This window comes from Eucalyptus grandis, chromosome 2, assembly GCF_016545825.1.
Source record: "Eucalyptus grandis isolate ANBG69807.140 chromosome 2, ASM1654582v1, whole genome shotgun sequence".
Lineage (NCBI taxonomy): Eukaryota > Viridiplantae > Streptophyta > Magnoliopsida > Myrtales > Myrtaceae > Eucalyptus > Eucalyptus grandis.
In genome coordinates, this window is record NC_052613.1 from 37,732,980 (window position 1) to 37,746,784 (window position 13,805).

Here is a 13,805-nt window from a genome sequence, read left to right on the forward strand (position 1 = left end):
AATAGGAGCCCAAATAAAGACACAGCATTTGGCAATAATGCAATTGAGTCACTTTGGTACAATGCTTTTGCAATTCTAATGAACAGGTCGTCTCCTATCATTCCCCGCTCACACCATTCGCATGGAGTAGGGATTGACCAGCTTTATTACCTTAAGGTCGCGAGGCTTGCAGGTCAGGCCTGCCTCCTCAAAACATAGTACCAACCAGTCAACGTTCAAACCGGATCCCTTATCACTGAAGTAACTTTCTAATGTGCTGGAGTAGGATGAGCTATAGGTACTTCCTTATCATTATTATGCTTCATCAAATATTTCATCGCCAAACAAATTTTATTCAATATGATTGTAAAGCTCACTATGCAAAATAAAGTTCTTGAATGTCTTATATCTTAACGCTCAGTAACTCGCTACGACAGGTCATTTTATATAATTCATTCCACACAGCAGGGGATATGGTCCCGTACTTTCCTATCATTGCATATTCATTATCAACAAAGTGCAACTTCAGACAATACAGGCCTCCGAGACCTCTTAAGTCAGTCTCGATCCCCAAGAGCATCAATCTTTCCTCGACAATGAACTGAATAAAGACTGAAATATATAGGCTTCAAACCTTGATATCAAGCTCTTCATTGCATAGACTCTTCTGTGATCCCCCCTCCATGTAGATGCAAAATGGGAGAACCAGATTCTAACCAAACAACCCCCCTTACGTTTTCACTTCTTGCCGCGCGCCCTTCCTCCGTGATATGCAGGAAAAAAAGAATGGACTAATGGAATCTCCTCCTGTCACTGCAGGTATGAACTCAGATCCCGCTCAGTGCATGAACATCTCACTCATCAACTCATAAGCAGAGGGCACATCATGCAAGGGATGGCCTTTCTGGTTTCTCTCCATTATCCTTCTTGCCAGGGAAACTTGCTTCCCAACTGCAAAGACAAACGCTTTGCCTGTCCCTCCAGCCCCTCTCGCTGTTCTTCCAACACGGCGGACATATTCGCTTGGCTCGCGCGGGAAGTCAAAGAGAATAACATGATCCACTCCAGTAAAGTCGATTCCTCGTGACGCCCTGCCATATAGTTGAAAATTCATCAGGATCTTGCATATACTTAATGAAAGATGAGAGTGACATGACTTTGGTAAATTTGTATGTGTCCAGTGACTGCCCTAATAGTTAAAAGCGGCCGCCTTTCATTTGACCACATCAAAACCAGTGCTGTTAAAAGCACCAGGCCCTCTTTAAGAGGCTAAGAACCACAATGCATCAGGCGCTAGGCTGAATGATGGGAGGTGCTAAGTAGAAGTGGGGATTAATCCATCAAGAAACAAATTAGTAGGTCTTTCACACTTAGAATCACATTAATCCAGGTCTGCATCGTAACAAATACTGCAGTGGTGCAAGATGTTGTGAGTGTATAATAGTTAACAAAGAATTAGAAAGGACAGATTACACATTCATTGTTTATTTTTTTGTTCCATCCTTCCTCACAAGCTTTGGAGGACAATGGAACGAGAGAGAACAATTGTGGCCATTTTGAGAAAAAAGAAGCTAAAGATCTTTCAGCTTCTTAGAGCCTAGAAGCTGTCCTCCACTTCCAACAGCTCTCTCAAAAAGATATTTACCTATTCTCTTCTTTATTTTTAGGGATAATGACACAAATGGAAATTGAACTTAATCCGATGTGCAATATGGTCCATGAAGTTTTAATTTTTTTTCAATAGGGTCCCTAAACTTTATCCCAATGAGCAATGCGGTCCCTGAACTTTCAATTTATTCAATTGTGGTTCTTAAACTTTCGATCTTAATCTCTAAATTATAAGAAAATGTCCAATATTGTCCTTTCATTAATTAAAAAGTAGAAACTACATTGAACATTTTCATATAATTTAGGGACTAAACTGAATATGTACCAAAAGTTCATAGATCATATTAAATAAATTGAAAGTTTAGGGATCACATTGCATATTGGGCTAAACTTCAATGACTATTTATGTCATTTTCCTCATTTTTACTAAGGACGGAATAAAAAAGTCAAAGAAAAAATGTCAAGCTAGACAGATCTTTTCTGAGGCAACATCTCATAGGAGGAGCACCTCACCTCCGGTGCTTACCTCAAATGAGGAAACCTTGCCCAAGCTGAGATGAGAAGCAGAGGCTTCACCTCGCTTTGCCTGAGCACCTAGGTGAGTGCCTCGAGTGTTAGCTAATGCTCAGCTCTTGCCCATCAATGCAATTGAGCTGAGCCCAATACCCAAAAAGTTGCAAGTATACAGGCCCAATAATTCGAAAAATCCACAGAAAAGGCCTATCCCAGCCATTGCTATTTTCATCTAATTCTTATTGACACCGACTATGTTATAATTGTGCAAGTTTGAACTGATAACTGAAGGCCTGGGTCTTGGCAGGCCACACATAGTTTAATTAAAGGCTTACTTTTAGGGATCAAGCTCAGCGGCTGAACAGATATATCTCTAGAAGCATAGCCTGATTAGTTTTGGACAAAGCAACTATACATACCTGTCGGTGCAAACCAAAAACAAGGAGACATCTTTAGATGGAGAAGCAGCAAACTCTTTCATATTTGCCTGCCGCAACTCTTGTGAAACAGCAGCATGAAAAGGTAGAACTCTTGTACGAGCACCTTTTCTGTCAATGCGCTTCAATGCATTTTCAACTTTTCGACATGTCTCAATCTGTTTATGGAGAATAGGAAGGATGGTTAAAAAGTAATGACGAGTCCCCCATCCAGGTGGCTTCAGAACCATCTCTCAAACTCCAGGTCAGGAGTTAGCAAGATGGCAGGAGAGAGGTAAATGTAATGATGAATCAATTTCAAGCAGCTTACACTGAAATATCAACATACCTTGTTACAGAATACAATTGTTTTGGTTACCGGGCTTTCTTCCGCAAGCTGAATAAGAGCAGACTTCTTATTCAGGAATGCAGTATCTGGAGTCTTCTCACTGCCTTCCTCTCCACTACAATCTACAAGAAACTGGACAAAACGTTTAACAGTTAAATTTTTCCTCTATAACAATGGTATTTGGTTGGTTATCTTCTTCACAGGAAAATAGAAGGAATGCCACTGGTCAGCTACCAGAGCAAATTTATGCAACATGTTCATCAAGGGGGAAGGACAAAACAATTTCACATAACAGGAGATAACTGTTCAACCTGAATGAGAAAGCTCTTAGCCTATCTAGGATTACTGTTGCGAAAATAATCCTTCTCCAGTATATGCAGCCTAAATTAGTTTGTATGATACCTTTGTACAAAGTTAAAATCTGAAAACCAACAAACAGGCAAAGTGACACAGAAAGAATTTTCGGATAACTGCACAAACTCTTCTGCACATTGAGGAAAGAATAGAAAACAGATAGGATCCTAATATAATCCACAATCATCTCAGCACGATCAATGAAATTTCAGAGCCTTCTCCTTCTCTTCAACTCCAAGTAGTTTTAATGACATACAGAATGCTGGTGGCATCTTTAGATAGTATAGACTGCTTTTGACCATAAGAATAGTATAGACAATCAATCCATATGTGCTAAGAGTCATTCAAGGGAAAAATTTCATTCCACTTCCCTTCTTCCCCCGTCATATGCAGTAACAAGCCACCCCCAAATCCAAAGCATCAAGGTAACCATGCTCCATCACTTTTAGGGAGCATAAACGACAGCTTAGTTTTGAGTAATATATAGCCCAAAAGCATCCAGGATACACAAAAGTGAATCCCGTGTGCCTAAATTAGATTACAGTAATGTATCCGCTGGCAAATAATGGAAGGGGAACAATACAGCTTTAAACCAACCTCTTCAAGGTGAGGGCTTGTCCGATGAATGCCAGGTCCCATGATCACTTCACAGTCGGGGAGAATTTCAACTATTTTGTTATATATATCTACCGGCAATGTGGCTGTCACAAACAGATACTGTGTGGCGACAGGTGAAGAATTGATTATGCTTTGAAAAGCTGCTTCAAACTCCTCATCTTTGCAGAGAATATCCACTCGTCCAAAATCATGCTGCGCCGTAAAGCCATAAATTATAGCAGAAGTTGCAAAACAATCTGCAATATGTATAAAGATGCCATTCTTCTGTTTCTGAGTACATTATAGCCACTTAAATGTAGCATAGCATGGACTGAAATCTGCTGAATGCCAAAACCATCCAGGTTTTGATGTTATTCAAATTCTTAGCAGGCAAATCCATTAACAAAATATTTTTTACCTTCATATCCTATATCAAACAATATGACAAGTGGAGCTTTCACAATTTGTCACCGGTCATTTCTCAAAGATTTCTATTGGGGCTAACAAATAGCAATATATTTAGCATTTTTGTAAATCAAAGCAAAAGTCTCCATAACTCAAGCCAGAAAATTAAGATTCAGCTGTGTAGGTAAGGGTAAGAATAGAACTTTCGCTAATATTTTCCTTTCCTCAAAGAATGGTAATGATACATGGTGGTAGTACTAAATCTAGAAAGAAGTAGCACGATCACATTAATTACTCAAAAACAGATGAGAAGACGATGATTTTGATTAGCTCGTGCACCCAAACTCAATCATGCAACATTATACAATGCATAGGCTTACCATCTAAGATCCTTCAACTTCAAAAAGCCTTCTTTAACAAGAAAAATAAAGCGACCAGGAGTGGCTATTAGGACATCAACACCTTCTTCTATATTTTCCAGCTGTGTTTTCTGCCTGAAACCACCCGTGGCAACCATAGACCGGAATGGAGCCCCAAACTTTGATATGGATCGGCAGTTACTCAAAACCTGCATAAAACTTACTATAGATATTAAGTATCACTCATGTGGGCACAAAAAATTACATTAGTTTGTAATCAGAAACAAGCATGACTATAAATAAAACAACTACAGAGTGTCTCCAAATTCAGAACACCTACATTTTCAACAGCTCCATGGAGATTACCGGTTTTGCCACGTGAATGGATTATGCACATCATATAAGCAACTGTGCCACTCAAATTGTATATTTGTCTTTCCAGGATCCCAAAACAATCTTTCAGATTGCAACACTTAGGAATCCCTATATTTTATTTTTTTGGAAAGAAGAGATGATAATTTGAGTATTATAGGCAACAAGTTGTTCAAACGAGCTTGACTGCCACCGAAAAAATTTGGAGAACTTTTTTACCACAAATTTGCTGCTTAAGCAACAGCCCATCACAGTATGGGATGAGAGCTTAAAATGGCCATAAACTAGTAAAAGTTGGTAACTTGCTTGCCAAAGCACGTAAGGGTAAAAGAAGAGGCACAAATAAGGATACCAACTACCAACCTGAGAAGCTAACTCAGCAGTTGGCACCAAAATGACAACTCGAGGGCTTCGTGAGAAGGATTTGCTAAGTCCTTGCAGTTCTTCTTGTCTGAGACGTTGGACTACTGGTGCAAGATAAGCCAGCGTTTTTCCCGAGCCACTCTGATCAGCTATAATACAAGTCTTTCCCTCAATTACAGGTTTGAATGCCATTCCCTGCAGTCATTCATAGTTAGCATCAATCTGAGTTGCAGTACACTAGAGAAGATCTTCCTTTGTCAAGTTGTAGATAGAACATCTTGATGTAATTACTTATCAATACCCACGAGAAGGAAAAGACAAAAACTGATGCTATAGGTTGGCCCTTCAATGACTTCCACATCCATCAGCTCCAAATTCACACTTACAGATAAAATATTGATGATGACAAATGCAGGCTTACCTCTAGAACTATACAGAAACAAGGCCATCATTGATTTAAAGCCCAATGTGGATATCATGCAGATGGTATATATAGCGGAAATGATTAAAACGTGCTCAAGTTTAGTATACTGAAAACTAAAAAGGCAGTAAGAGAGCAACAACCAAGTTTCTTCCATTTACCAGCCAAAAAAGAGAAAACAACAAGTTGAAACCTTTGACTTCGAGTAGGTCATACTATTGATGTACCTGAATATGTGAGGGGTGCAGAAACTGCTGCTTCCTCAAAGATTCAATCATATAGTCACTACAACCCAATTCTTCAAAGGACTTTCGACTATAGAAGTCACTATTGGAGGAAACTTTCCTATGCAAATTTAGATCTTTTGACTCAGATCTAAAGTCATCCACGGACAAGCCCCTGCCCCATCCTCTGAAATCTGCATTAGAACTACGAACTGAATGCTCTGTTCCAACTACTCTGGTGGCAGATATGCCGTGTTTATTGGGTTCCATTCGGTGCACTGAATGATCCACATCTGCATTGTCAGTCCTCCCTGCAGCGTCTTTGGCAGCTTTGGATCGGTAGGCACCTGAATCCTTTCCTTTAAGTCCAAGGATAGCTGCTTCCTTCTTTTTCCCCTGTTTGTCCAATTTGGAATAAGAGAGATCAGGCACATCAAAAGGTACATTTTCTATTTCTTGTTCATAATCCTTGTGACTCGCTTCCTTTAGCTTGGAAGATTTTTCAGCAAGAGCTTTGACTCTCTGCGATTTCAATCGTCCAAAACTTCTGCCCCTCACACTTGCTGCGGGAGAATCATCTTTTGGCAGCGTTGAGCCATGATGATTGCCTGCAAAAGAAGAAATGACTGTCAGAATTCATTTTATCAATGTAAAAACAAATTCATCTCCAAGCTCCGAATTTACACGTTACACAGAGGGATTAAGTACGCTGTGAGAAAATCTAACACAGATTGAAATGGGAGAGAAATTTCTAACTTGTTTTGCATGTATTCATTTTTGAGCCAAACTAAGAAAACTAAAATCTTTGGCCCAAGACTGCACGAGTCAAATAAGCTCCAAAAGAAGAACTAGTGTTGGACTTGTTATGCATCTGAACACAATGGTTCAGCTTTGGCATTTGCACAGCACGAAATGCATATAACAAATTGCTTGAGTTGTTCCAACGGCTCAGGTACCAATTATCAACAATGCATACACCAAAAAAAAAAAACAAAAACAAAAAATAAAACGGAATTCGTCATCAGAACGGACCGCATTAGTTATTCAATTTGCTCATTCACATCAAACACGTCTACAGTTGAATGCAAACTACGCAAGGTATAGCTCAATCACTGAGATATAATCTAACCTAACTTTTAGCTCAGCAACCCAAATGAGAGTACACTAGTAACATCAAATCATCGCCCCAAAAAGATAGCGAAAGTAAGACACAAATCCCCTTTATTATCTTAAAACAAAAAACTACCCATCATCCACATGACCAAAGACTCAATTCGCAGCGAAGCATCACCTCCACTAGAACCGCCGCCGCCGCCGCCGCTCTTCCTCGCGGGCTTCCACCGGAGGACGTCGTCGGGCGGAGCCGGAGAGTCGACCGGGTCGTCGCTGCCGCCCCAGACGATGAACCGCTCGCCCGTCTCGTCGTCGATCAGCTGGTAGGCCCCCGGAGTGTCCAAGGGCGTCCTCGTGTAGCCCCCCGACCGGACGGCGAAATTACGGGTCCCGCCGCCGGGAAGGCGGAGGCGGAGGCGGCGGCGGCGAGCGCCGAGGGCCCGAGAGGGGAGGAGACGGGGACGGAAGGAGAAAGGGCACGCGACGGAGCTGGAGGTGGCGGTGGAGGTGGATGTGAATGGTGTTGAATTGAGGCTGATGGGAGGAGAAGGAGCTTTCGCTAGCATCATCGTGCATGCCCAGAAAAAAAATGAAGAAAATGAAGACGAAGAAGATGACGATGATAATGAAGATGAAGATTTTTTTTTTTTTTTATTTAAGCCCAAAACCCCTCCAAATTTATAAATAAATAAATAAATAAATAGTACTGGCACGAGGGCTTATCTTTTCCAAAACTTTTTTTTTTTTTTTGACGGCTTTCGGGATACATTGGAAGAACTCGAAATAAAACACTCCATTGAAAATTAACACCTTTACTGGAGAAAGTTTTCCCTTTTAAGATATAAACTATCCGAACATTGTACCATAAGTTTTGAATTTTTTTCATTAATGGGTCGATCTTAGGTTAAATATTTTGGATAAGGAGGAAGGCTTACGGATAAAAGATATAAAAGGTATTACTAAAATTTTATAAGGCCTAGATTTTTTTAAGTCTCGACGATGAAGTGATTGAGGTTTTTTGATTTATTATTTTCAATCCAATTTGATGCGTACTAATATATTTTGTAAGTTTTTCTCCTAACTAAGAATTAATAACTACTACCACATCACATTTGAGAGTGTCATGGAATATTTCAGGACATTCCATGATTTATTGTGATATATGGACCATCACTTCATTACGCACTATAGCATTGACAATTTTCAAGGGCTTTGGTGTCATGTTGAACATTTCAATACTTGTTCAATACTCTCCCACACTTTTCGACACTCGACCAACGCATATCAGAAACTAAGCCATAGATTCTTTGAAGTCTTGATAAGGAACTTATCGAAGTTTTCAATCAATTGTTTTCAGTCCAATTTGGTGTGTATTTATAAATTTTGTAAACCTAACTAAAAAATAATATATATACAAGAAGGAGAGGGGAACTCCTATAAAGGTACCGCCACAACACATTTGAGAGTATCATCGAATATTTCAAGGCATTCCCTAATTTATTGTGATATTACCACCATCACTTCATTAGGTAGTATATTAGTGTATGAGGAAAGGAATTTTCTGAAATTAACTCACGCAATGAGATACTGATAATCTAATAGTGACTATAATTTTTATGGGAGTATTTTCGCCTAATTTATATGTACCTTTTCACTAGTCAAGGACACCACTGAATACATTAAAAAATTTTGGGCCTCTTTGACCAAGGAAATAAGTGTGAAAAGTGCTCCGCTCTTACAAAATTGGAACGTATATCCAAGTTAATATACTACATTTTGTGATTATATCACTCAATAATGGTGCAAAGGAAAATGAGCCAATCAAAAGTAAGAGATTAAATTGAGAGAGATGCGTGATCAGATGTGAGTGATCAGTCCGTATCTTGACAGTGTAATCGATAGATAAAATACATTCTCAAGCAACCATGTCATGCAAATGAATCAATGTGTCTTGGCTAGAAGATGGAAATTGAAAGAATTGAGAGATTTGTTCTCAAGGCCCATCGCCTAAAACCTCATAGGTTGGCCCAAGGGGCTGCGAAGCTGGTTCAGAAGGCGAACGACCCCTAGAAGGCCCTCAAAAAGAGTGGAATGGAAATTTTTTATCCAAACAAAACGTTCAAAGGGAAATGAGAATTCAAAAACTAACCATAGCAAAGGGGCAAAAAAAAAAAAAAATCAAAACCCTAGCCTTTCCACAATGGGCCAATAAACCCCTTCTCTCATTCAAAGTTTCAAGAAAAGTTTCAAACCATGATGAGTCCCGATGTCGAAGCTGATTTTTGTGACCGGGGTGGGGCCTAAACTTTGCCATATTGTTTGGCTGTTCAGTCCGACATGCAGAGCAGCTGTAAGGCACGAGGACCGAAAATTAAGGAGCCTGATATTTGTCCGCGTGACAACATTACCACGATGGATTGAGTGATGGACATGTCGCAATGATTGTATGAAAACTAAGGGTGCGCATGGATTTATTTCTGTGCTTTTTTGTTCCTAGAACAGAAAAAAAAAAGTGTTTGTCCTAACAATTTTCAACAAAAAGAACGCGTTTGGTAACGTTTGGTTCGAATAAAAAAATGAAACACGTTTGGTTAAATTTTATTATTTTTTTGTTTCTTTTAATTTTTTAAACATTTTTTATTATTTTTTATTTTTCCTTTCTTTTTATTTTTCTTTTTTTTTCGGCCGGTCACCGGCCTCCGGCGATCGGCCGACGGCCAGGGCAGCCTCGCCGGCCACGGCGGCTCTCGCGCCCACGCGAGGCCGAGCTCGGCCGTGGTTGGGGCGAGGCTCGGCACCTCGCCGGATCTGGGGCGAGGCCGAGCCTCGACGGCGGTCGCGGCCCATGGCCGAGGCCGGCGACCGGCCAAAGAAAAAATAAGAAAAAAAAGAAGAAAAGAAGAAGAGAAGAAGAAGAGAGAGAAGAGTCGTTTTTGTTCTTTTGTTTTCCGGTGTTTCGTTTCTTTTCTGGAGAACAACTTTTTTTTTTTTTTTCTGTTCTATTTCGTTCCAGAAACAAAAAAAAAGGAACAAAAACGCAACCAAACGCGTTTCTGTTCTTTTTGCTCCCTAGACACTTTCCGTCTGCAAAGGTGCCGGAAACGTTTCTTAGAAACGTTTCCATGCACGCCCTAAATAATTCAAATAATATCTCCTTAAAATATTTTTAAAATTATTCATTTATAGGAAAAAAAAAAATCTACGAATATTCCAAATTCAGTTGAAATTAAAGCTATGCACAAAAAAAAATGAAAAGAAGAAGAAGAAGAAGAGATTGTCAACGTTTTTAATGGCCCACCTGCCATGAAATGTTTCACGGGATTCTGGAGGGGGACCGTCAGCTTTTCGCAAATAATGAGCGCGATTTAATGTTACCTTATGGTTGATGCTGCTCTCCGAGTAGGCTACGTTCAAATAAGCTGGAGGTACTATCATTTGATTATGTGGGGATTGGTTAAGGAAAAACAAGGGGAAAAAAAGTATGAAAGAGAGCGATGAGAGAGAGGGCGTGAGGAAGAGAGAGAGCGGTGGAAATCGGTTGAACTAACCTGCCTTGTCATCGAGGCAATCACCATACTCGGGTTGTCACGACAGTGATTATTGCTCTTGAGCTGCCACTAGGTCTCTTTCTTTGAAATAGATCCTCAGGAGTTGATTTTGCTAACATCAAAGGCGGTCATTGATCTCTCTCTAACTAACACGCTCACTCGCCCACCCACCATGAGATCTAAGGATGACAACCGGCATAGATAATCATAGTTTTTAGATAACTATGGTGAGACAGTTATATGTATTAAAATGTCCAACTAAAAGGAATGAGATCTCTTATGTATGAATTGCATGTAAACCCAATTGGAAGATCATAGAAGAAATGACATATTGGAGGAAGAACATAGTTGTAACCAGAAATTAATATCTTTGAGAAAATGACAACAAAAAATTAAATAGAAAGTGAGGTACGATTAATCGAATATTCTTAAAGCGGCTAGTTTTTACCAACGATTTAAGCAACTTCACAGACTACAATGTCTCTCAAGATACAATATCTTGAACCCGTTTTAATTAGCACTATACAATTAGAGTCTATTGAGCACTTCTTGAGATCAGCACACTTTGAGAAAAATTGAAGTGAGGAGATGCAGGTGATTCGAGTGATACTTTGGATGAAGAATTTCAAATCTATTCATAGAGTTTAAGAAGTTATGTACATAAGAGATACACGAACTAAAGAGGTACACTGATTAAATAGGTATAAGAATCAAATAAATACATAAACTCTAGAAATATATGAATTTAAAAGATATATGAACTTGAAAAATACATGAATTAACGAGATACATGAACTAAAAAAATGAATCTCATTTTGCTCACTCTCGTTGATATATTAATTCACCATAATTACACAAAAACCCAATTATGATGCGATATCGATTCAAAATCTCGAGTTTACATGTCTATAAAGAGTATAGAAAATTGTAGAAAAATACGCGTGTGATATCGATTGGACGATGACGATAGCGGCGTCTTCCATCATCTCATTACATCCATTCATAACATATCAATAGCAAGACTTTCTCATCTCCTTCCAAAGCTTTACAGACGATGGTGATGGCGATGTCTTCCGAGCGACGGAGCGAGAGCGACGCTCTAACAAATCTCCCATTCATATCTCCCGAGCAAAAAGCGTTTACCACCAATTTGTCGGTGCCCTCCCCTCCGCAGGTTCCTCTCCCTCGAGCTCGTACTTTTAAATTTTTTATTTTCACTTTTTTAATGAAGTCATAGTTATTTTTTCACGTTTGTATCACTTTTCTTAACGACGAAAAAGATAATTTAAGGAAAATTAATTTTTTACCCAAAAAGAGTAGTCGCCTTTGGATAGGACCAATATTTTTTAGAACAATCCGTGTCTACAACACCCGGTTAAATGCATTTGAAATGAACTTAATCATAATTGCGACATGACTACATGTTGACATTTTCAGTCCATTCATGGTATATTCGGACATTTAATTTGAATATTAATATATGTATCATCCATACCGACACATATAGACGGATGATTCTATTACTTCATTCCCCCTAAAAAAAAGAAGATTGTTTTTTCCATGCCAAAGGAGTTGGTGAAAGTAAAAGAATCGCTGTTAAAAGAAATTATTAATCATCTAATTTCTTAGTTACTTGTTAGTGACTTATCGACATTTTCATTAAATACCAATTGTTTTGACAGAATGCAAATTACTAATTGTTCTTGTCTTTTATTAACTTTTGTTTGCCTTTTTCACTAGCGTCTTAAAAGTACAAACTCTCATTAAAATTTCCAATCTCTATTTAAGCAACTTACCAAGTTTTTTTTCTCATTAAATTACCGTCACGTTTTGGGCTACCCACTATCATTTGCGTTACTTATCAATTTTTATTTTTCTTTCTTTCAAACGTCTTAAATTTATCAACTCTTATATAAATTAATCAATTTTTATAGTCAGTTTTTCTCGCATCAGGTTGTCCATTAGTGTTGGTTTATCAATTCTTATTTATATTTCTTTACCCACTTTTTATTTCATTTATTTTAATTTATCAATTTTTTTAATCTGCCAATTTCCACTTGTCTGACTGTTAAACTTGCCAATTAGTTTTAGAGATAACCAACCTTAAATAAATGTACGGTATACACCATGTATATCATATATCAAGCCAGATAAATTCTTCATTTTTCTTTTTCATACTTTGAAATTATAAAAAAAAAAACTCTTTTCACAGTACATAATCATTTCATTAAAAGGTGATTGACTTGCTTTTTTACGATGTAAGTCTAAAGATCGGGAGAATTAGTCACGTCAGGAAATGTCTTTTTTCTTGAGAAATAAAATTCTGAAAAACATAAATTGGACTTTAATGGAATAAGACTACATAATATCATACCATATAAAAAGACTTCCCTTTCGCACCCTCCCTTTTCCTCTTTCGATCCCTCTTGAAGCTCCAACGATGTAAATAAATGGTACTGGGCAAGAAACGTGACATCTCATCCTATCCCAACCCAGCCCCACAATTATTGCATATCTCGCGCTGGTATAATGGTGCCTCGTATAAGACTCCAGTTATGTCCCGGTCCATGAAAATTCAGTAAGTAGCCAGCGGCGAGATTACAGGCCACGAGATCTCACAGAACCAGCTTCTCTCTCTCTCTCTCACGTTCTCTGTGTGTGAGTAAAATCAGCTTCTCTTGCTGTTTTCTTGATTGCGTACGGTCTTGTCTCTCAGCCCTTTTCTTTGGTATCTTGTCCCCAAAGATGTCAATCAAAAAAATGGGTGTGTTTCTTGATGGCCTCCCTCAACTTGTTTGCACTTTGCAGTCGTTTTCAGTTGATGTTTTCTTTTCTATGTGAAATAAATCAGCCTCTCTTGCTGTTTTCTTGCGTGCTACGGTCTTGTCCCTCAGCCTTTTCTCTTTGGTATCTTGTCATAAAAACATGTCGATACAAAAAATGGGTGTGTTTCTTCATCACCTCCGTCAATTTGTTTGCACTTTGCAGTCGTTTTCAGGTGATGTTTTCTTTTCGATGTCGGTCACCGACTGCATTCGATGGCACACTGGTCTTTGCCAGAGAGTTCCTCTACATAAATATCTGGTTCAAAACAAGGGACCGCCAATTTTCTGCCACTGTATCTCACTTGCTGCTATCACTGTTACAACACGACATTACTTCTCTCTCTGTCTGCCTGTCTCTC

General features: G+C 38.8%; 1 protein-coding gene across 1 annotated transcript; it reads right to left on the bottom strand.

Moving 5' to 3' along the window:
* Nucleotides 1-370: 370 nt before the first annotated feature.
* LOC104432577 (DEAD-box ATP-dependent RNA helicase 50) lies at nucleotides 371-7,657 on the bottom strand. Its single transcript, XM_039307657.1, is given in 9 exon segments — nucleotides 371-1,070; nucleotides 2,520-2,695; nucleotides 2,866-2,997; nucleotides 3,817-4,013; nucleotides 4,016-4,029; nucleotides 4,602-4,789; nucleotides 5,316-5,510; nucleotides 5,964-6,568; nucleotides 7,252-7,657. Coding segments are annotated over 9 exon segments (2,151 nt in total). The 5' UTR covers nucleotides 7,643-7,657; the 3' UTR covers nucleotides 371-817.
* Between the last annotated feature and the right edge of the window lie 6,148 nt (nucleotides 7,658-13,805).